This window comes from Lepeophtheirus salmonis, chromosome 4 (assembly GCF_016086655.4).
Source record: "Lepeophtheirus salmonis chromosome 4, UVic_Lsal_1.4, whole genome shotgun sequence".
Lineage (NCBI taxonomy): Eukaryota > Metazoa > Arthropoda > Copepoda > Siphonostomatoida > Caligidae > Lepeophtheirus > Lepeophtheirus salmonis.
Window position 1 is genome coordinate 31,413,619 of NC_052134.2, and position 24,330 is coordinate 31,437,948.

Genomic DNA, 24,330 nt, shown 5'->3' on the forward strand with positions numbered 1-24,330 from the left:
AGAAAATAATTGAATCATGTAGAAATTATATTTTTTTCTTCTTCATAAAAGTGTAGAGTTCCACAATATCTACTTCATAAGTATGTAATACTAATATTATGATATTAATGTCAAGAATATACAATGAAAACAGCTTTTATGGATATACCTATATATATATATATATGAGTAAGAGTATATGTAATAATTTACTTGTGTAAAAAAGATGTAACCTTAGAACAATGTAAGTAGTGGATTTTCTCTCCCAAAATTCCGGGATCCCGTTTTATCGGAGTGTATCTGTGTTTTACACCTACACAGAGTATTTTTATTAATACAAAATATAAGTTTCATTTAATTATGTATAATTCATTAGGTTAAACATTAAAACCTATATTTTAACAAAAGAATAATCTAGTTCAAAGTTTAGAGGATTTATTCATTTGATCACATGAGTTCTAGTGATGTACAAAGTGTTTTTAGCTCAAATATTATGTTGTGTATTTCATAATTATACAAACTCTAGCTCCATCTTAAACAAGGTCAAATTGATCCCTCAAGACGTCAATGAAGGTATTTTTCCTTCTTTAAATTATTCCGTTATATAATAAAATAAATTATTTAACTAGGTAAAAATATAATATGTTGGTTTTAAATTAAATTATTATGAAACTATGACTATTTTTGCAAAATATGCACAATGTTCTTAATAAATACTTGGCTTAATACACCATCGGATTTTTTAGTAAAAATCCTAGATCCGATAAGACCGGTCCAAAGATTGACTGTACTGCATAAATACTAGTTGCATCGGGTTTCGTGATGTTATATGTACTACTGTATTCCTCAATATAAATCCCCTCCCCCCCAAAAAAATCTTAAGTAGCAACCAAAATATAAAGTAAAATAATTTTCTCAACATCAAAGTAAATTATTCAAAAAAAAAAAAAAGTAGAATAATAATTTGTTAAATTTTGTAGTTCTGATTTTTTTTTTTTTTTGTCTGGATACCTATGCATATAATATTTAAGTAAATAACAAGAGATCAAAGCTCACTCTACGAATAACATTTTTTTTTTAAATTGTACATAATATCAAAGTTGATCTTTTGTTGATCAAAGGAAGTGTTGATGAGTCGTTTGTGAATTATTTTACATCCCTCTCCATTTACAAGTGACGGATTTGAATTTAATTTAATTTTTGTTTTCATGAAAATTCAAAGTTAGTTTAGTTATAAAAAAGGAAAAAAGAAAATAATAAAAAAAGTGTCTAAGAATTCAAAAATTTTCAATAAAAAGTTTCTTTGTTATGGGTATATGGTTATAGTTGGCGTATTGTCATACATAAAATACATATACATTAAGAGAAAGCCTACAATTAAAATAGAAGAAGTCCTTGCATGATTGTACAAGTCTTTTAAACCACTACAGAGAATAATTAATAAAAATCAAGGTGAAAGGCACTCAAAACTGATTACATTCAGCCTTTAATTATATTTTTGTATATTCTATAGTTTGGCAATTCAATTAATGGTTAGAGAATGAAAAAATAATTATATAGAATTAATTTACCTTTAGTTTCACAATCATTAAGCTATTCGACTCGGCTGTAATTCAATTGAAATACCTAGGGGTATAGAATTATCGGTTAAATCCCTGTCTTTTATCCCCTCTTTCTCAAAAACAGCTAATAAGTGATTTCTAGCTCGAAATAAGAGATGGAGAGTGAAATAATATTAAAGCAGTTACGAAATGAGAGTTCGGTTTCTGGAGCCGCTTCGCCTGTGGGGATACCCTTCACTTTTAAAGTATATAGTCAAAGTACTATGTATAAGTTTGTACTAAAGACAAATAAAATTAAAAATAAAACCACCAGGAGCGAACTTGGTTTCCAAATACACATTGGATTGACCAATGCTCACATTTGATTCTTATGCTAGTCATAGAAGTATTTATAAAAAAAGAATAATTAGAAAAACCCTCCCCAATTATCTTAAGTATATTAAGAGTAAGATGAGTAAAGAAATATGAAGAGTAATTGAAATGAAATAATGATAATGATATTGCATATAAATAAAGCGACGATTTTTTCTAGATTCTATATTATTTATGCGTATATTTTTGTAATTAAGCTCGATAAATCTAGCCTAAATCTTTTTTTAAATAAAAAGTAATTCAAAGGTAATTTTTCTACTTAATGCTTTCTTAAATACAGGCAAACTTATATACATAAATACAACCATATATATGTATATTATTTTAATTGGATTTTCCTTCCCGTCGACGCAAACTTAATAATTTACATAACTTGTCCTATTAAGCATTAAAAGATAAGCATATTTGCTTTATATCGTTTATAATTTTTTATTATGGTCATACATTTAAAATATACACATATATGTGTATATACTTACACTTATTTCTTTCTGGTTATATGTTTATATAAGGCCAATTAGAAAATTACAAAAAAATAACTCAGGATAGAGCGATATAGGCTAGTGGACAACACGCTCGGGAAAAGTTATTCTCTTGAAATCAATCGGCATGAGTTCGATTCACAGTTTCTCCTGGAGAAAGAAATTTGTAAATATGTAAATCTACTTATGTAATATGTTCCAGGTCAGACAGATTAAATGGAGGACTTTAATATCTTCTTATACCAGTGGTGGCGAAACTTTAGAGCACTCTCCCATTTTTTCAGAATATTTATAGTAATTGCAATTAAAAAAAAGGGTTTGGATTTAATTTTTTAATTTTATGATAAGGAAACAAATAATTTTAATAAACATATTACCGGCTAAAATATCAATTAATATTATAAATATTTGTTAACATGATACATGATATCTTTCAAAATTTGGTTTTCAAAGATATAAAACATTTAGAACGGAAATTCAAAATAAAATAATTGGCTTACGTTAACTATTTTTTAGTGAGCTATTATTTTTTTGAATATAAAAGGAATTATAATCTGTAAATATATGAAATGGAGTTTTATGCGTTCCACCGTAGTTGAACCTAGGAGTCTGAAATTTTGCATGGGTGCCTCTTTCGAACCTCGTCAGGCTAAAACGGGGTGCCATTTTTTTTTTTTGGGGGGGGTCATATAAGAGGGCCTAATCCTATGGCCAAAATACAAAAACTGTTTTTTGCAGCTCATGGAGACTAGATAAGGGGCGGAGTTTTATAAATCAAAAAGTGATTTGCGTCTCAAAAAAAACAAACTAAGATTCTAAATTTATTCAAAATAAAAATAAAAAATATGGGCAAAAAAAGAAATCAGTGAAAATTGCAATTTCGTTTTTTAGATGTAAAATTTTATTCACGAATTTCGATTTGGGAATTTTTTGAAGTGAATAAAAAATGTACTTCTCATAATATTTTTTTTTTTTTTTGAATTCATAATAATATAACTTTGGTTATAAGGGGCAATTTTAAGAGTATATAGTATTTGTGGGGGATTATGATGATACTTTTTCTGGATTATCTTACTTAACCAGATTGATAAAGTGTGATTAGTGTATGGTGTATAAAATATAATCAATTTCTCGCTCCATCGTTATCATATTAGAAAAGAATTATAATTAAAATTTCTCAACAACAACGAAACATTCATATTTTAATTATTAGTATAATAGAATTATTTTTCAAATATTTTGACCACTGTCAATGTGATTTCCCTCTCCCTCCTTGATCGAGCAACGCCAGATAAACCTTTACTACTGTTTTATATATTTTTTTAAACAGTTTTTTTGCCTCTTCTTAAAAAAATCATTAGTCAAATTTGCAATTTATAAAAAACATTTTCTCAAAATTGTCAAAAAAGTCCTACCCAAAAAAAAATCTTAGCTAAAAAAATAAAATAAAATCCTAGGGGGACCCGAGATGGCTTCATCATTATATAATTCACACCCCACCCACACTTGCAAATACATTTTGGCCCCCTGACATATATCTAATCGGGTTACACTTATGAAACCCCTAACAACTGACCATGAATATATAATATAATTTCAAGGATATTTTTTAATATGTATTTGTAACTACTGTTTCATGGAATTGAGAAATTCTCTAAAACCAAATAATTTTTTATATCAAATTCAACATTTTTAAGATAACTTATATAAGGGTTGAATATTGCACTGTTTATGAGAATATTTTAGGTTACTATAAGTATATTTTTGTAAATTATAAAAAAATATTTTTTTAGTACAAATTTACAGGATATAAATGTGGCCATATTAATGTTTTATGAGTTTAAATAGCACTATACGAGTGGTACACTTATGATAGACATTTTATTTCTTTTAAAATGTCATGTTCTATGCTTGTTATATTTTCAGTGTTTGTAGTCATAAAAAAGATTTTACAAGAGTCTGTAGAATTAAATTTTTTTGTTCTTATCCGATCAAAAAAATACATAAAATTTCACTTAAAAACGGAGATGCTACAAAAGCTAAAAAAACACTTTTCCATTTGTTCAATAATAATACGAAATATATTATATACAATTTTGTCAAATGGTATAAAAATTAATTAACAAATAATGTTATCTCTCTTGAAAAAAAGAAGAAAGAAATTGATTATGAATAAGCTCTTATCTTTCTCAGGTGTAAAAATTCATAGATACATATATAAGTTTATATAATTTACAATTTATGCCAATGAAAATAAACTTTTTCTCTCCTTCCTATCTTATCTTTGGTTTCATTCACTCAAGTTTTTTTGTGTGTGTGTATGTGTGCGGTATACTACTTCCTCCATTTTGAATAAAATGGAATATTTGTTGTCAAAAGTTTGTTTTTTATAATACCTTGGATGTATTTATGTTTAAAAATGTAAAACAAAAAAATAAAAACCTATATAAAGTGTACATAATATGAAAATGATGCCCTCACTCAACAACAACAAAAAAATATTTTATAAATATTAAAATAAATATTAAGTATAACACTTTTTTGTAGTTAAAGTTTCTAGATGCAACAGAGGGGTCTTTGGATTTTTTTTAAATCCAAAAATTAAATTTTTTTCAAAAATCCATAGCTATTCACAAAAAATTAATTTCTAAGGAAAAAATTCAAATCTATAGTTATTCCCAAAAAAAATTTTTTTGAAACAAAATTCAAAAATCCAAATTTGTTAAAAAAAAAAAATTTTTTTTGTTGGAAAAAGGCATTATACATACCAACAAAAATGTTGCAACTTTTCTACCCCTCCCCGCCTTCAAAAACCTTCAATCCATCATATTCCAGCCCTAATAAATAAATTAGCAATGAAAAAGTCCATAACTAACAGAACAACAGAATATGATTGATCTATAATTATTTTACATAGTTTTTAATTCAATGCTAATATTTGATAACTTAAAATTGAAGTGATTTATCATACTATGTTGTTTATTCGAATTTCAGCTATGCTTTAGGGGTCTAGGAGCCCAACAAAAATGATTGATAGAGATTCAAATAATATTAAATGCCATTAAATTTATAAAAAGATTCAGAAAATAAACCTGGTAACCCTGACAATTTTTTAGAATGTTTTGGAAGATAGGAACTACAACGATTTTAATCCGAGTCCAACAAGAACTTAGCCATATCAATTATAACTTTACAAAAACCCTCAGAGCTACTCTTCGTCTTTAATGTACTGGTGATTATTTTATATTTATTGTCCTCTCTTCAATAAAAAAAAGAACAATGATGACTGTCTAGTACATATAAAATTATGTTCAGATAGTAATTAAAAAAAGAGCAAATTGGATATTTTTTTAACCTCCGATGATTTCATAATATAATTAAAACATGTTTTTTTCATCAAATAAGAGAATGTTTGTTTCCAAGAAACAATATTTAAGCATAAGTTAAATGACTCACGTTAAGTGATTATCCATCTTTAACAATTAATTTTTCTGATATTATAAAAAAAATCACAAATTAAAGTGAATCAAGGATAGTCTTGTACATACTGTATTTTGACAGTTCGATATATCTGCAGAACCAATTACGCAAGCTAATTGAGGCATTGCTCCAAAACAATTGCACTCGGTTGCACAAACTCAATATAAATTGAAATTCGTTTAAATACAGCCGCTTCATAAGTTCTTAATTTAAATCAAGTTCGAGTTGGAGTTATTAGGAAAAAAAAATCAATTACGGATCCTCAAAAAATAATAATATGTGTATAAATGTGAAAAGTGTCAAAATTCCAATGATAGTAAAAACCACGTTTGAAATACTGTCATAAAAAATATGTTAACATTGAGAGGCGATATATTTGCTGAAAGAGATCACCTATTAACTAAATATCGATACAAGTTATAAATCCCCTTTGCTTGTTAGTAAGATTGAATTTTTAAAATAGAGAGGAATACTTAACTACCCTTAGTTACTAATAAAAATACTAAATGAATAAAAATTATTATTAAAGTTTACATAATACAAACAAGTTCAAATACTTTTGCTATTATAATATAATATGTTTACAAAAGTAGGAACATAATGTCGATTGTACCTTTTTTTCTGATTAAAAATCCAATTCCCCCCTCCTCCTCCTTCAGTATTATAAAGAGATGAACCAAAATAATCATATAAAATGTATCAGATTACAAGCGTAGCTACATCATAATCTCTCATAACTCACAAGTACTAGGAGCAGAAATAAATATGCAGATAAGCCCTTTTAATCCCTTCCTGATTAGTATCACTTATCTCTTTTTATATCCCAATCACATACACAAAGGGGAAGAAACATACATCAATAGTATTTCAAAGCATTGTCACCTTATTAGGTAATTTATACTTTTCCGGCATCGAAAGGGCTTCACAGTCAATTACTTTGTTTACTTTTTTTACCACTTGACTACTACGTAGTATAAAGATAAATAAAGAAAAGTTGAGAGTAAATACATAAGAGAGTGAGAAAGGGTTATGCTAATGTGATAACTGACCTTGGTCGAAGAATGAAACCCATAGCAAAAACAAAAAACCCTCCACAAAAATATTACCATAAAAAAACTTTTATATTATTACGAGTATTTTGAACTTATTTCTGTGTGTACTATATGAACTGTTTGCTTAGCTTTCTATCCATCAAAGCCTCTGTTTCGGATTCTTTCAACTCAACGAACGTACATTATAATTTATTAACAAACTTCAAAATAGAATATTCGCTTGAAAAGGGAAATTACTTACGTTCCTCACAAGAGTCTCCACTCCAACCCGGTTCACAAATACAGATCCCTTTGGGAGAGCAAAGACCATGTCCATTACAGTCTGGATCCTTACATTCATTCACCAGAACATCACATTCCAAGCCTTTCCATCCATCAGCGCATACGCAAACTCCTCCACGATAGATTCCATTTCCAGAGCAGAGTAAAGGGCATACACCTGAGAAAAATAGGTTGAAAAGGGATATAATTAAATACAGATATAGACCAAGAGACTCAAGCTAATTAAAAGTTATATAAAAAACGTGCTTTCACTCAAATGATCAAATGCAAAATATTTTATCTCTTTATAATCTGTAAGAGGGCGTCTTAAAAGTCAACAAGAGTAAGAAACTAATTAACTATGGTTGTTAACCAGAGTAAAAATTATCAAAATGTTGTTCATTATTTTATGAAATAATGTAATTCAATTGAATATCTGCAAAAAATAACAAAATCAAATCCACTTCCCCCTGCTTTCTCTCTCAAAAGAGATAAAATAGATGAGAGTAGATTAGAAATGGAAGGAAAAAAATGCAAATTCTTGCGATCTATTATTATACATACAAATATATTTATGTAAATAATATCTTTGTTTCTACAACTCTATGTTAATGTCTCTTCGACAAACATAATCATATTGTTTGTTCAATGTACATATATGTATATATGTTGGTATACACATTCTATGAATTGTGAAAATGAACCACAAATTTAAGAGACACACACTGCAGTATTCTTCTACGTTGTATCCTGCATACCAACAACAAATTAAAAATAAATACAAAATCACAAAAATATCATGCTTCATTTAACAATTTTCTATTTTAATTCTAAATATGACTTGATGCTTTCACTCAAATCATTATTTTAAAAAAATGGAACACTATTCTTCCTTTTTTGTCAAGGGAGGTAATTACTCATTGGTACCCTTGTAACATATAGTTAGTATTTATATAGCGAAACAAAACAAAGCATTAATGATCAATTATTTGGTATAAGAAAGGATGTTGGTGATTACATCTAGATACACAGTGTTTCAAAAATTGGAATTGATGTTTAAAAATGCATAAAAAAAATAAAAAATAAAATACTGGCTCGGGAATCACTGTGATCCAATTTGTTATATTTTATTCAGCAATTAAAAAAAAAAAACCATACATTTAATAAGTATGTATCAAGATGTTTTTTTTCTTTAGAGCAATAAGAATAAGTTTTTTAAGAATTAAATTAAGTAACAATGTTTTTAATAACAATTATAGTAGATATGGATGTCATCTATTTGATGTTTAGCTGTCATAGAAAATATTTAATTTTACTACTAATAATCTTAGTTCATAGCTTTATTATCAGGGAATGCCTCAGTGAAAATAAATTGATAAATTTGTGATTACAGGATGAACCCTAAATATTGAATAGTTGCATATTTCCTTTTTATTTCTTTAGGTCTAAAATTTGAATAAAAACTACTAGATAACACATCAGTAGGTGATAATTATTGCTTGTTACAGAAATTACAGCCTTGAGTCTGTCAGACATTAGACAAGACATCGTAGTAGGTAATGATCACCTCCATAGGTATGCTGCCCCTTTCCCTAATTAGGGAGACATTCTAAATTTAAATGGAGCTCCTTGCAGACCTTGTCCTCCTAAATAAGCCAGTTTTCAAAATCCATCGGATTCAAAGCCGGATATAGACAAAAGATACTGCTCCAAAAGGAAAGAAGATGAGTCTTGCACCCCACCAATTTTTTGAGTGCATATTTTAAGCAGTCTTTATTTTTACAATCCTATATCAATGACAAGGACTGTGCTTCCTAATTTATTTTAAATGAAATAAGAAACATTTGCATTTTTTCTAAATACTTTAAATATACTAATTGATTAATTTTAAAGAATGTTTCGTTCAAATAATAAATTTTGTCATTAATAATAATAATAATTTATGGTGTTCAACTGCAATAAATATGAATGATACTAACATTTATGTACGAGCAAATATGTACTAAAGATACAAGTATGTACTTTATTGCAGTTCTCAAATGACTTGTTTTTTCCCTCCCGTGCTTGTATTTATTTTAAAAAATGCATTATTTTTTGCATACGAAATATTTCATTTTTATTTATTATATTTGAGTTTTTTAATACTTTAAGTAGCTTACTCATGATGAACGAGGAGTTCAGCCTCCTCACCTATGCATATATACATGCATAGATTCGTTGTTGTAGATGAATAAGTATGTAGAGATAAATATTAAATATGTAAATGGGTGTAACTCTATTCTTTAAGGAGGAAAAAAAGGGGGGAGAAGCAGTTAATTATGTCTACTGAAAAAGTTATCTAAATTTGCTTTCTCCTTATTATCAGATAAAAATATTTTTATATAAGAAAAAAATTTAAAGACAGCAAAATAATTGGATATCACATTTTTTTTAATAGAAAAAATAATAAATTCTTTACCCCATCAGTCCTTATTATTTTTTACTCGTAACTTGTTCAATTTGATTGACAAAGTTGTCAAAAGTTACTTATCGGATAAATAATAGCATAAAGTCAACAACTGTAGATGGCAGCACTTGTAAATAAAAACATGTCGCCTCGATCTAGCATCTGTTGACAGTTACTCACCCAAATATCCGCCATTTTGAAGAGTTAGTTGTTATGTAACAGTCGTTTGAGTGAGTTGATGTGAAAAAAAATTATGACCTTTTATTTTTCAACATAGTTTCATTGTAACTCTACATACTTCTCGGAGTGATCACCCATCTCTCTAACCAGTTCCGTTTGTACCTTCACTGGGAGAAGTGTGTAGACTTACATGGAGACTTTGCTGAAAAATAAAAATTGAGAATTTTTTTTCACAAACACACTCAAATGATTATTACAATACAACTGCACGTTTGCTGAGATGCTAGAAAGATGTAACTAACTTTTATTACGTGTGCTGATTTTTCACGTAGAGGTCAGAAACTGTTTGACCACTCTCGTATATGTGGTGCGTTAACACACCAACAATATTGGTGGCTATGTATACAGTACGTACGCAAGTAGGGAAGTTTGATGGCTTTTGAAATTGCAAAGAAAAACTATAATAGTGCGACTACATCATGTGTACAAAATGAAAACATGTGGAATGAGGGGAGGGTCAAGGCTAACAATCAGGAAAAGGAGAAATGCCACATATTTTTTAGACATATTTTTTTGGTCAATTATACGTTTTGGGTTCCATTTTTGGGATAAATTAAGATATGTGCGAATTTTAAATATAGTTTAAATATTAATTTGATTTATTAAACTTTGTTTCACCCTTATACAGCCTTTCAAATATAATATATAAATTCCCAATTATTTTACTGTGACGATGAGGCTTTGTTAGTATTTTAAGTACAATTTGAGGTGTTTCTGTGTGCGGTGTAATCAGTCTAATTTGTTGATAGAAATTAATGAATACTCCTCGAAGAATAAAAATGTAATCCAGACTCCATTTTGTGAAAAATAGTTCTAGCTTGTTTTTTTGTTGACGGCTCACACGTATATCTATTGTTTACTTAGTTTAAACAAGTTTCTTGTTTTTCGGTTTTTGTTTATTAGTAACCTCTTGACGTAGTTGTTTATTACTCTAGCCAAGTACAGTGATGTGACCCTAAAGTACAGTATTGTGAACAATACTTTTTAAAGTTACAAAAAATTTACAAAAATATCTAGAGTTGCCTCATCAACAAATATGACATCTTTTACAATGTATGATAAAATAATTTTTTTTGTAACGTATATTATATTATGATATTGAAAAAAAAGTTGTTAAAACTTTCCTTTTTCAAGTCATATAAAAACAAAATGATTTTACGATGAATTTCAAATGACTCCCTCCCTGTTCATTAATTTTTAACAAATGGCTTTCCTTTTTAGTCAAAACAACGGATTATTTTTGATCAGAAAATAAATGTGTTAAAAGTATATTGTTATCCTTGAAATAATCAATTATTTTTTTTCAAAGTAGTTATTTTTAGCACATTAGAGAAATGAAATCACCTTGGGCCTTCAATGGGATAATTTTTATAATTAACTTTATTTTCGAGGGTCAATCAATAAAAGAAAACGAAAATAAAGGAAAAAAGTTGTCAATGTAACATAGTTAGAGAATGAAAACAATAACAAAAACTATTTGGCTCTATCAAATGAGGTAATTCATCTTCTAGAAACATAAATAGAGAAAGAGGGAAAATTAACATTAACTTGGCTAAATAAATGGGACTATGAGCATATCAAAAAAGAAAATCAATTTATCAGATCAAAGGTGAAAGAAGAAATGTAATAGTAACAATGGAAAATAAAGAAATGCATTAGAACATAGAATTATTTTCAGTGATTGACTTCTAAGACAATCCCTCCCTCCACCTTCTTAGAGTAAAAAACAATCATGTACTTACTTAATGTACAATCTGGTCCACTAAATCTTGGATTACAGACACAGTTTCCATTCACACACTTCCCCTGTCCAGAGCAATCATTCAAACAGAGGGAAATACTCGACTCCTCACTCGTCTTTCTAGAAGTAGACTCACTTCCCAGCATGATAGAAGATGATCCCGAAGTATCCTCAAAGAGAGATATTCGAATCCCTACAGGGGAAAGTCCATCATTGAGTACAGCAAGGAACATGTCTCCAAGGGGAAAGGATTCACTGATGGAAATAATGGGACTAGAGCCTGATGACGAAGGACTTCGCTTTGAGCGGAGTGAGTAAATATCCGGAATACGTAGTTCTCCATTGCTCACGATATGAATCCAGTCATAGTTCGTCACAGAGGGAGGAAAGCGGGCTTTTCCATATATGGCAAGATCCTTGGAAGAACTAGAGGATTCGGGACTGAATGTGAGATTGAGTCTGAAGTTTCCAGGTCGGTGTACAGGGAGACGAGAGCGCCAAAAGGTCATTGGATCAATGAGGGCTTCATAGGGACGACCTGGGGATATTGTGATGGTCACGGGACGTGAGCGGCTAGGATAGTTGAGGATATTGGAGTCCGCTGTAAGAAGAAAAAATTAAATATTATTTCTATACCGACATCAAAGTGTGTAAAAGTTTAATTTATAAATGATTAAAAACATACATTGTACCCTAGATGCACCAAGACATCAAAATAGTATCCGTCCTTGACTTCAAACAAAATATTGATTTCAAGGACCTAATATTTTACCCCCTTTGTTCGTTTATTTGTGGGTATTACAAGGGGTATGACTAGACAAAATATTCAAAAAAATATTGGGTATGTATAAATGATAGTACCAAGAAGGATAATGACGTCATTTTGACAACCGACTGAGCCATTCTGTCCTTTTGCCAACTATATTGAATCAATGACGTTTGCTATTGCAATTTATTCAATTAGCCAATGTTGTATTTGTTAAAATACATAAATGGGTTTGCTAAGTATATATTTATTAATTGGGACGCCAAACAAAGGATCTGGTACTCTGTGGTGCGTAGGTATTTGTGGTTCTTTTATTGAGTACAAATTTCGTTTTACATAAGAATAGCATTGCCCATAGGCACATACATAAAGCGCTTTTCATTTTTGAAATTTGACTCTTTTTATAATAGTGAAACGAGAGTCATTTTAATTATTCAGTGGCCGTGAGAAAAGCTTCACAACCGAATTGCAGTACATTTGCACAACATTCGATTCTATCTAATACAAATGCATTCATGTACGGGAGGGAGATATTGGGAATCACTTATTAATTTATGTATTTTTTATGCGTAAGAATGATTCTGCACCTTTTGACTTCTAACCATTCTTTACTTTATATGTAATTCCCATTTGTACATAAATATATACAACAAATTTATATTCATTGTGTATTTATTTGAAAATACGAGCCTTTGAAATAATGAATATTTATTCATCTTGAAGGGGTATTCCATCATTTATAAAGTAAGACCAAATGGAATACATTGATATGTATATTAAACAGAAAAATAACATCACTGCAGAAATTCGAGATTACTCTTCTTCGAAAAAAAAAATAAGATAACAAAATCAGGTTATGTCATTTCAAAGGAAATAATTAGATATTTTTCTAATTTTGCGTTAGAAAAAAACATGGAACAAGTTATAATTATTCTTGTCACCCCTCAAAATGGTGTACCCAAAAGTTAATATCGAAGCGATGCACACGTTGTCCATTTTCCCCAAATAAGTTGTCTATGAGTAAAGCTGTTAATTCTAAGGCATTTGAGATTGTTTTAAAGGAGATTTACATTTACTCCTTCTGACGGAGGGATCTTCTTTGAAGTTTATATACGGTAAGTATATTTCCTTCTAGAACCTACGAACATTCAGTTCAGGATAATAATTTATTCCAAGCGTGTTGTCCATTGAGCTACGTCGTCGAAGAGTAGCTTAGCTGTTGTAACATTTTATCAGATTAGTTAGAAACAGCTATACGAGGAAGGAAATCCTACTTTTGTATCTAGCAAGGCATAGACAAAAATCACTTTGTTGTCGATACTCAATTTTAAGGTGGGTTCACTGAAGTACTTACACACTCATTTAGCACGCATAATTTCTCCCTTTCTATTATCACTATTGCACTTCACTTCATATTTTTTTTTGGAAAATTAAAAAATACTTCAGGATAATAAAAAAAAAGGAAGAAGGTATGCGTGCTAAATTGTGCATAAGCACTTCAGTGAATCCACCTTTACTCTGAGTATAAAAATGACTTATACTTTAAATTACTCGAAAAATCTTCAATGCTATTCTCCTCCTTCAAGAGGACACAGTCACGCGTGGTTACACTTTATACTTGAATGGTCTCTCGTCAAGAATGAAAGAATTAATAATGAGTACAGCCTGGAAATTTAAAAAAAACCTTGCTTACAAGCATTGTCAATCATATTACTTTTTAAACTAAGGACTTTGATGGCTTAGTGAATATTACTGCTTAACTAGTTATACAGTTCTAAGTTATGTTGCTGTTACTTTTATGGTTTTACTTTGAGGACTATAAACCGCTCTAACACCGGGGCAAGAAAAAAAGGAATTATACAGTTATAAAATTTAACCCTTTTAAATTAATTAATATGCCACTTGATGTATCTTTACTCTTCAACTTATGTTGATTTATTTTTTATGAGATACAATTGCTTGATCTACCAACTATAGGCCCTGATAATTAAAGGAATTATTAATTATGAAAAACTACATTTAAATAGGAATCAAGTATTGATTCGTTGAAACACATAAAGTCGAATTCCTAACTAGACTGAACATTAAATTATTATGTAAGGTATTCAAAATAATGTATAAATTAAAACCTAATTTATTATAGGGCATATTGTTTTTTGTTTTTTTAATTCAATCTAATAAAACGGAATTATGTACTCCAATATTGATTTTGTAATATTTTTATGAAATAAAACTTTTCTCCACTTTAATAAAAATGTTAGTTATTTTTTTTGGTCATATTTTTGGGTTTCTTATTGAAAAAAAAAAAAAACTGTTTGATTAAACTTTATAAATGAATAAACTAACAAATTTATAACTCAAATTTATATATGTATAAGGATGTTGTTAATTACAAATATTTATTTAAAGGTGAAACAAAATCGACCAAAGTACACAATGAACGGATACCCTCAACAGTAATATTTCTTGTATTATCCTTTTTAAGAGTTGTTTTTTTCTCTTTTTTTTTTAATACATATATGTATATGTATTATCTGCAAAGTTTTATTCCGTCTATTTTCTCATTCATTCACTATTTGAGACCTCAAAGGAATTGAAAACTACCTTGAAATATTAAAAGCCCAACTTTCATTTCCTTTATTCTCTTAGTGTATTTTTTTCTTCTTTAAACAAACTTTCATATCTACCTAAATGGATAAATGTACTCCATTAATACAGAATTAAGCTATAATTTTTTTTCTCAAAATTAAATCTGGATTAAATTTGTATTCTTTGACAAATTATATTTTATTTTTATCAACAAAATTATTATTTAGAATAGACAAAATTGGTCATTACAATAAAACAACTAGGAATTGATGAATTTAATTTGAAAGGCCATATCGGGCCCTATATAATCATCTTCAAATAATTAAAGGTTTTAAACTATAGTTAAAAGTTTTGAGTATCTTAAACCATCCCATAAATTTGAATACAATGACTACGATTGACTCAAATATATCTTTGAAATTATTGGGATTTTTTGTTCAAGATTATTTTTAGTGACACACCACAAATTTGGTTTCTATCTGAACTTTAAAAAAATAACAGAAAGCAAGTATTTCAGTATGTTTTAGCTTTCTTTTTTTAACCTTCAACACTGCGAACCTTTCCAGAATTAAAAAAAAAACACATTTATTATTTTAATGTTAATAATTGCACAAATCATATTTTACTGATCCATACAAACAGCATATAACGATAAATTCGTCCAATTTCTTTAATTTCAACCCTTCATACATGTCATTTTAGACCCGTTAGATTTTTTTAACTATTTCAACTCTGAGCTTTTATACTAAGTCGTCAAATCATCATACATTGGAACGAAACAATTACATATTTATAGGTATTTAAACTTTTTATCAATAGTTTATAATCCTCATTATTTACATCAAAAAACTTGTTAGCGAGTTGACCCAGGTATTAGTTATTATAAATAGAAGGACACTTAAAAATATCTGCAGGCTGTTTGAGAAAAGGATTTTATTTATTTTTCTAAGAAGTATCCTTATTCACAAAATGAAAGAATTAGACAGCAGCTGGGTATTTATAATCACATCAACTCTTGCTTCCTTCCCATTAAGAATAAAATTTGACTATTCAGTGAGTTGATACAATCTGTTCTATTGCAAAAAAAATCTGGCTTACTGTTGCAGAAAATTGTTTAGGAAGTAACAACATGGATTCAACTTCAGAACCATCCAGCGAATAAAAAATAAATTATGCTTATATAAGAAACAAGTCAACGGGAGCACGGAATATAGTGATCTTTGATTCATAAACCAATATAGTATTAAAAAAAAAAAAAACAAAGAATATAATTTAGAGAACACAGAATAAAATGAATAAATTTTGCATGTGTTAAGTTCAACTCATATAGAAAAAGAGCAAAAAAAAAAAACAGGAGGAAGCAGGATTATGTAAAATTTTATAAAGTGAATTTGACTTTAGATGAGGTTTAGCAACGAGCTAATGTACTCCTGGCTCATCAAATCATTTTTCTTCTCAACCTGTAACTTTTTTTTTTTTAAATTCTTGAGGAGAATGTCTAAGTACTGAGTGAGTATCTACGTGTTAGCGTTCTTATGAAAATTGGAGGCAAACACCAAGGATTTATTGAGGTGTGTTTTTCTATATTATTAAAGCAAAATTTGTAGGTTTGCCCAATAACTCTGGGTAATGCAGAGTACTACCGCTCGTTAATTCATAATTAAAACACATCTCAATAATATCACGAGGGATCAAGTTTTCCTTCTTTTTCAGGACTACTGAGAGGAAAAAAATTGAACGGAACTGGACCGTATTCCTTGGTCCAACATAAGAACTCACTCAACATTACCATTATGTGTTTACTTTGAGGATTTTAAAACACCAAATTCAGGACCAAGAAGAAAAAAATAGGCTTTCACATTTTTAAATAACTAGTTTGTTAATTTTCAATAACGAACCATTTCAGACAACCTCTTTAGGTTTCCTTGTATATCTTTAAGTAGTTATTTTTCTACGAATATTTAAATTACTTTCCGCCTTGACAAAGATCTATTTTATCCATAAAATAATATACTTTCTTTTCAGCAAGGGCTTTGATTTCTCAAAGATTTTTTTTTTTTTACTTTTTAATCAAAGGTTCTTGTTTTGTTGTTGTTGTTGTTGATGATGCTAGTTTCTAAAGCTCTTCTTCTTTTTTTTTTGTTCAAAGTTACTTAAGAAGCCTTTTGTACTCTTATTTTTATTAATAATATAAAATGTACTCTGATCTTTTTATGTATTGAGCTAATTTATTAAAGGTTTTTCCCCTTCTTTTCTGAAGCAAAAAATTTATAAAAGGATCAAATTACATTGTTTTCCTGCAAAAATAATATTACTATTAAATAAAAAATATGGTTTTTACAATGGTCCAATGTAAAATAAGATAATGGTCTACTATATTATTAATTTTGTTTTAAAACCTAGTTTAAATAGGAGTTAAATTTATTTTGTTAAACTGTGTCCATAAAAGAGGGAGCACTTTTGGGAATATTTATGTAAATATATTGTTATTAAAATGATTTGACGTAAAAAAAATTATAAAAGTATTTAAAAATACAATTATTTGTTAAATTATTGATTTATTTTCTTTCTATTGTATATTTTAATAATTCCAAATATGGTATTTTCACTCAATTATGTGGCTATTATACTGGCATATCCAACCAATATATATATATACCAATCTACTTATTATGTATAAAAGGGGAAAAAAATAACAATATAAATAGGGAGAAAAATCTTCTCTTTACAATAAAATATTTTATTATTGATAAAAAATAATAATTTGTTTTATTTCATTCCCAATATTTCATTAGGATTCTTTCAAATAATATATTTACTAACATAAATTACACACACTAGTCAACAAAACCCTAACTTTTTATTTGCCCTTTGATTTAGTTGATGTTTGTTTCTGATAGCTTTTACAACCAGAAGCATGAAAAAAATCTTCATAGCCCAAAATTTCTAGTTTTATAGCCTACAGAGTTACTTTAGAAAGAAAAAATCACATGATTTATTGTTATTTTAGGCCTTCCAATATCTAAAGTAATAGTAAACGCAATAGAAGATTAAGCTATCTCGACTAATTGATATTAAATGAAATGTTGCTCTCAGTAGGTTACAAAAATAAAAAAATTGATTAACAGGGATAATTTTCCTGTTTCTGGAAGTACAAGCAATCAGAAACATACCGTATCAATCCAAGTAGTATTGTGTCGGTCTATTTATTCGGTCTGGTCCAGTCATAGGAGAATATCAATGGTTTATTATGAAAAATAAGATATATGAAATATGTAATAAGATTATAACTTATTACTTGGAAAAAATATTTCATTTTATTATAATACAAACATATTATATTGTTAATTAGTTATATAATTTAGTCTACAATATAACGGAATAATTTAAAAAAAAGGAAAAATATTCTCATTGACGTCACGAGGGATGGATTTTATCTTTTTTAAGGATCGAAAAATGGACTTGTACTGGATGGAACCGGACTGGAACACGGTCCTTGGTCCTAAATAAGGTCCGATACAAAGCTAAATACAAGGGCAAAATATATTGTTCACTATTATTATGATCTGAATATTAAATAAAATACAAGTTACAAACTTTTTTTCATGTACTATATTTTAATTTATTTGTAGATTTACTTGTTTATTATAGATACATGGAAATTTATCAACGTCATTTTGTATCCATTTTTTCCCCACTGGAGTCATAGATCCTTCTTCTTAATTATATACTTTATACACATACAGTTTTTAGTGCACCATTGCTATTTAAATACATTTTTCGTTGGTGATTCAAACATAATAATCATATTGAACGATATTCGTGGTAAGTCATTATTTTTTTGTTCAAAATTTATGACAAAAATAATATTTAATATTAAAATGTGTAGTGAACCAAATATGAGGAAGATCAATCTTTGGTGTAATTAGTAGTTTAACAATTTAAAAAAATGTCAAACACAATATATTTGGGACCTATCTTACTCTGATATATTTTGTTTAGTGATGAAAATCGTGTGTATTTTGTGCATTTAAAAAAAAAAAAAGCGAAAATCAACAATGTAACCCTGACAATTTGAAGACTGTTTACGAGGAGAGCAGCTACAATCAGCTATGACAAGGAAGGGGGGCAGAAGGAAATAAACAATAATTCAAATGAATTACTCTGACTCTTAGTTTTTAATACAATTGAATCGAGTGGGAAAGGGATTTCGTCACTCATTAACTTAATAATAGTTACGATTGCTAAGGAAAAGGAAATTAATTCTTTAGATAACCAATAAATAAAAAAAAACGGTCCAGCTAAAACATACACACGATTTATATAATTATATATGAAGTTGATTCATTTCTCCGTCTAGAATCGCAAGTTACATATATTAATTATATATAATAAAAAAACCCTCATATGGGATAAGAAAAAACCCCGTCTCAATTCAAGATATCTGGAGCTCCATGCATTTCTCAACATTTTGAAGAGAAAGCAGACTGACCAGATACAATAATATGATATGTTTGTCTATGTGAATATTAAGTGTATTACACTTTTTATATTCTCAATTTTATTGAATTGAAATGGGATTGCTTTGGATGAAAAACTTTGAGAAAAATAATAAATGAAAGTAATTGGTTGCAGCTCTTTTACGTTATATTTTGACTCACTTCTTACTGACATTGAAGAAGTTAATCTATTAAATTAATTGAAAAAAGCAACGATATATTGATATGTTTTTTTGCTTTTACATAGTATCTTTTTGAATTTAATTCAATCTGAAAAATGATGTAGTCAGTCATTCGTATGAAAAAAATATTTTTCTTTTCTATGGGAGCTTTAGTTAAGAGTAAAAATGAAACTATCAGATTTCATTTTGTATATATTTAGCCATTAATTGAATTTTTTATAAGCTGTCCTAAATATTTTATAGATAAAAGATATAAATAACACGTATCTAAAGCATACAAAGTGATTATTTTAAACATTTTCATTCGTAAAAAGTATGGACATGAAATTATTATTCTAATTTATTTTAAAATAACGAGCAAATCCGCAAATTAATTTAAAGATGATAATGAGGGATTTATATGAATATTTTAGAAATGTAAAAATCTAAACAGATATTTACTCATAATACGAACTTTAGTTTAGAAAACAAAAAGAGAGAATAGAACATTGGATTGGCTCATAAGCTGAAAACTTTTCACCAGAGTGTTTCTACGTTAAATTATTGAGATGCTCTCTGTTCATGAGTTTCCTTTAACAAAGTTCGTAGGCAGAGGTTTCTATGAAACATTTATATTTACGTATAAATCAATAATTAGTCCTCTTACCTTGTTGCATTTGTTGCTTTTCGACAGAGAGTACTGAGAGCGGAGGATCGGACGTGATACAGTCCTCTGATATGATGACATCACGGAGTGGGGAATGACTTGGGTATTTAACAGCTACGAAATACAAATAGCATTAATCAATTTGACGCATTTTTGAATACATTATTCATATAAAGTATAGTATGATTATTCGAGAAAATTTATAAAAAAAAATATAGGATTTTTGATTGTTGAAAAATAAATAATTGCTATTTTAATGAGGCTTGAAATATTCATGCAAAGCATGTAAGTCATACATTGAATCGTTTACCTTTTTTCAAGGTCTAATCTACATAATATGTGCATAGTTTTAAACACAATATATATATGAATAAAACAATTGAATGAAGTCAAAATATAGATAAATAAATATAAACAGGGGACCATCACTTCACCTTCAAATAAAGTGGATTTCTGAGGCTTCCCATAGTTTAATATGAATATATATATATATTGATGTTGAAAGAAAATCATAGGTATTTATGAAAAAAATCACAAAAAGTTGTGCATAATGTGCTTGAATTACCTCCGAAATATGCAATCACAGAAGATAAAACAAGGGTCAGGAGAGTCAAAGCAAACGCAACGAGTTTCCATGAGCAGTGGAAAGAACATTTTTTTCCAATTCGAAACTTTTCTCTGTAAATATAAATAAAAATTATGATTAAATAATATAGATGTATCACACAGATTAAGTCAACATTTAGTCATTAACCTTACTTTAAGTAACAGTCACATTAGAATCTCACTTTACTGAACAATATTTGTTCAATTTTCCATGATTTAATTATATAGCACACAAAAAAAAACTAAAGAGCTAAACTTGTGATACTGTCTTATAATTATAAAATATTTCATTTTGCAATATTTCTTAAAATATATGTGATATGATGAATGATAAAAATAAATATGCGGGATGATTATGAATATTTCTATGTTAAAAGGATTAGAAAGTACAGATAACATATGGAATTACATATTTTTTTGAAGAAAAAGTTAGTTTTCATTATATTTTGAAGCAATGTTTGTGAGCCGTAGTAATTGGTTTTTTAGAAATTTAAGGAAATAATTAGTAATAAAATAAAAGTTCATTGGATATTTATAATAACACAAATTTCATTTTATATATTTGCATCTAATTGAAAAACAAAGACCATGCTGTTGACAAAAAATAATATTTTAAAAATATTTTCCCTTTAAAATATCTTTTAGGGAACAGCTCACAATTTTTGATACAATACAACTCACAATACTAAAATAAATAATAGCATATTTGTCTTCCAAAAAAAAAAAAGTATTTTTCATAAATTGAAATGAGTTAAATTGACTTGGAACTAATGTTGAAACAATATGAATATGTTTGTACAGATTAATATAAATATCCGTACTTTTAAATAAGTACAAAAATGTAATTAAGAGAAATTAGCATTAACTGACAGAGGTGTCTGCATGATTTTTATTTCGTAGTTGGGTACCAGTTGGAAATTTTTTGTTTAGGGTTCTGATATTTGAAGAGCTGCGTCAACGGTGTGTCAATTTTTGTGAGACGTATTGGAGCTGCAAGTACTGCTAACAATATGTCAGTAACCCGTTGTATCACTATAGTACCGCTATATTCAACAAAACGGGTGTTTACTGTTAAGGCTAATTATGAATAATTGTCGACTCAAAGGTCTCGACAATTTATTTATCAATTACGTACTCTTTCCATCTTAGGTAATATGTACAGTTCGCATAAAGAAATCGTAGCGTTTTTGATCGTAAGATTTAAATCAACTTCATCAAGAACAACATATACTTTATGAGGAATATTTTTCTATTAAAAATATTCACAATTATTTCTCAAATTTTGACGTAGTCACGGGACAGCATACTCCTTCTCAACGGAGGCATTCAGAGAGTCAACATTAAAGTAAGGGGACATTGCAGACCTTGCTTCTTACGAATATACACCATTGTCAAGTTGAGAGCAGTTCGGTGTGGAGGGGGCCACAAGTTTGGAGCACAGTATTCTTGCCACCATTGTCACTGTTTGTTGAAGTATCACAACCAATAATGCAGCATATGAAAGCTGATAAATTTTGTCACAATTTTGTTTTAATACCCTAACATTGATTGTAAGTAATAATGGCCCTATGGAGCTCTAATTGGCGAGGTATGATTTGCGTATACACACTTTACAGATTATATATATATATTTATCTGCCATACATACATATATATGTATCTGTAGTGATTCAACAACAACAGGGACAAAAGCGAAAAATTCATTGAAAAATAAATCAGAAAATCTATTCACGTAGCTAACACAAAATTCTGTGACTATCATCGAATCAAAGTTATTCAATAGAAAAAGTACATTTATTGAATATATTATTATATTTTCCACAGTAGCACAGGATTGGATCTTTCTTTTGCAAAAAAAAAAAATATATATTTATACTCGTATATATAATGTTGTTGTTATTTTTTATCCAGTCGGATTACCTTTCATTTAGACAACCCCCTGCTACAGTATGCTCATATATACAAACCAACCAAACAAGGGTTTATTATACCTATTTGTATGTACGTACCATTTGGATAATCCTTTTGTTTTGCTTTTCTTTGTTTTTATTCCTCACTTTCATTAGTTTCATTCTGGGACAACAAAAGTTGGTTCTTAAATAATAACGACAAAACACAAGTTTCTCTCTTTTCATATGTATCAAAATATGCACTTTGATTAGCCCTTAATCCTTCTCATGAATCCCCTTTTTGGGAGAAGAGTGGCAAAATATATACATAAAAAGTGTAAAATTATATATTTTTTCGTTAAAAAAAGCTGAGGGTTTTTGAAATATAATATGTATGTTATTTATATATATATATGATATTTTTTTCTACTTTTTAAATCCAAAAAATTTCTCCTAAAAAGCGTAAAAAGTTATAAAAGGGTAGTAATTGCATTTTTTCCTGTAAAAAAATAAAATTTTACGGGATATTATATTTATTTATTTAATACATATATCTTACAGGATAAAAGTATAATATATTTTTCAACTAGGTAATAAATTAGAGCTGATTTCTACAATGCTAATTCTTTCAAAAACTATAACTTTTTTTTGTCCTTGGGAGAGCTTGTAACTTTACTCTTGTAATACAGCTCTTGTACGAGCTTTGAAAGCTGTCTAGCTTAAAAAAATTAAGCCGTTAAGTAATTATTATGGTAACTTTTTTGGACAAGGATTCATTCCAAAAGAGTGAAAGATTTCCTCCAAAATGTAAATTCTCGCTAAAACAAAACAAGGTATTAAGTTTGATCATAGAAAAATGCACAATATATAGTCAAATATAGCATAAGCTACTGATTTTTCAGGTCCAAGGGTCCAGGCAATTTCATATTTAAAAAAAAAAAAAAAATTATACAAGCAACTAAATTTACAAACGTTCTGAAATGTCATAGATTGGGACCGAAAAATATAAGTATATTTTATTTTATATAATATTTGTTACAAGTGTTTATAAAAATAGGAAAAAATTCGCGAATAGAAATTCAATTCATATTTAAAATAGTTATGGGTATATACGAGTACTGGAGTTCAATCTGAAAATCCTAGACCAGTCGTAGATATTTATAATTTCTGTAAGACCAAACTAATTTGGTCCAATTTTGGTCTATACGAGCCTTGTAGTAAAATTTGTCTTGATCCGTCCGACAAAAAAAAAAAATATATATAATTTGCCCCCCTCGTATTTGTTATGTATTTTTTAATCTACGATTTTAATTACAATCCAGGGTTTTATACCTCCGCCTTGACCAAAATATTGGTCCAGATCATCCAAGAAAAATTACCTAAGACGTAATCGGAAAAAATATTGGTGTTCCAAGTACCATTAATATAACGTGTTATTATTTTTAAAGTTTTTTAAATGTAAGTTGACCTTATATTTTAATACATAAATACATATTAAAAGCTAAATTTTCACTATAATATAAATACCAAGGTACATA

General features: G+C 28.3%; 1 protein-coding gene across 4 annotated transcripts in view; it reads right to left on the minus strand.

Moving 5' to 3' along the window:
• The window catches only part of LOC121115708 (teneurin-a), a 282,618-nt gene that overhangs the window by 69,790 nt on the left and 188,498 nt on the right, over positions 1–24,330 (minus strand). For all 4 annotated transcript variants that reach the window (XM_071887820.1, XM_071887821.1, XM_071887822.1 and 1 more), the window contains 4 exons: positions 20,863–20,975; positions 20,298–20,411; positions 11,617–12,216; positions 7,169–7,366 (listed from right to left, as the gene is read on the minus strand). In XM_071887820.1, the coding sequence (XP_071743921.1) occupies positions 7,169–7,366; positions 11,617–12,216; positions 20,298–20,411; positions 20,863–20,975 (1,025 nt within the window). The remainder of the gene's footprint in view (positions 1–7,168; positions 7,367–11,616; positions 12,217–20,297; positions 20,412–20,862; positions 20,976–24,330) is intronic.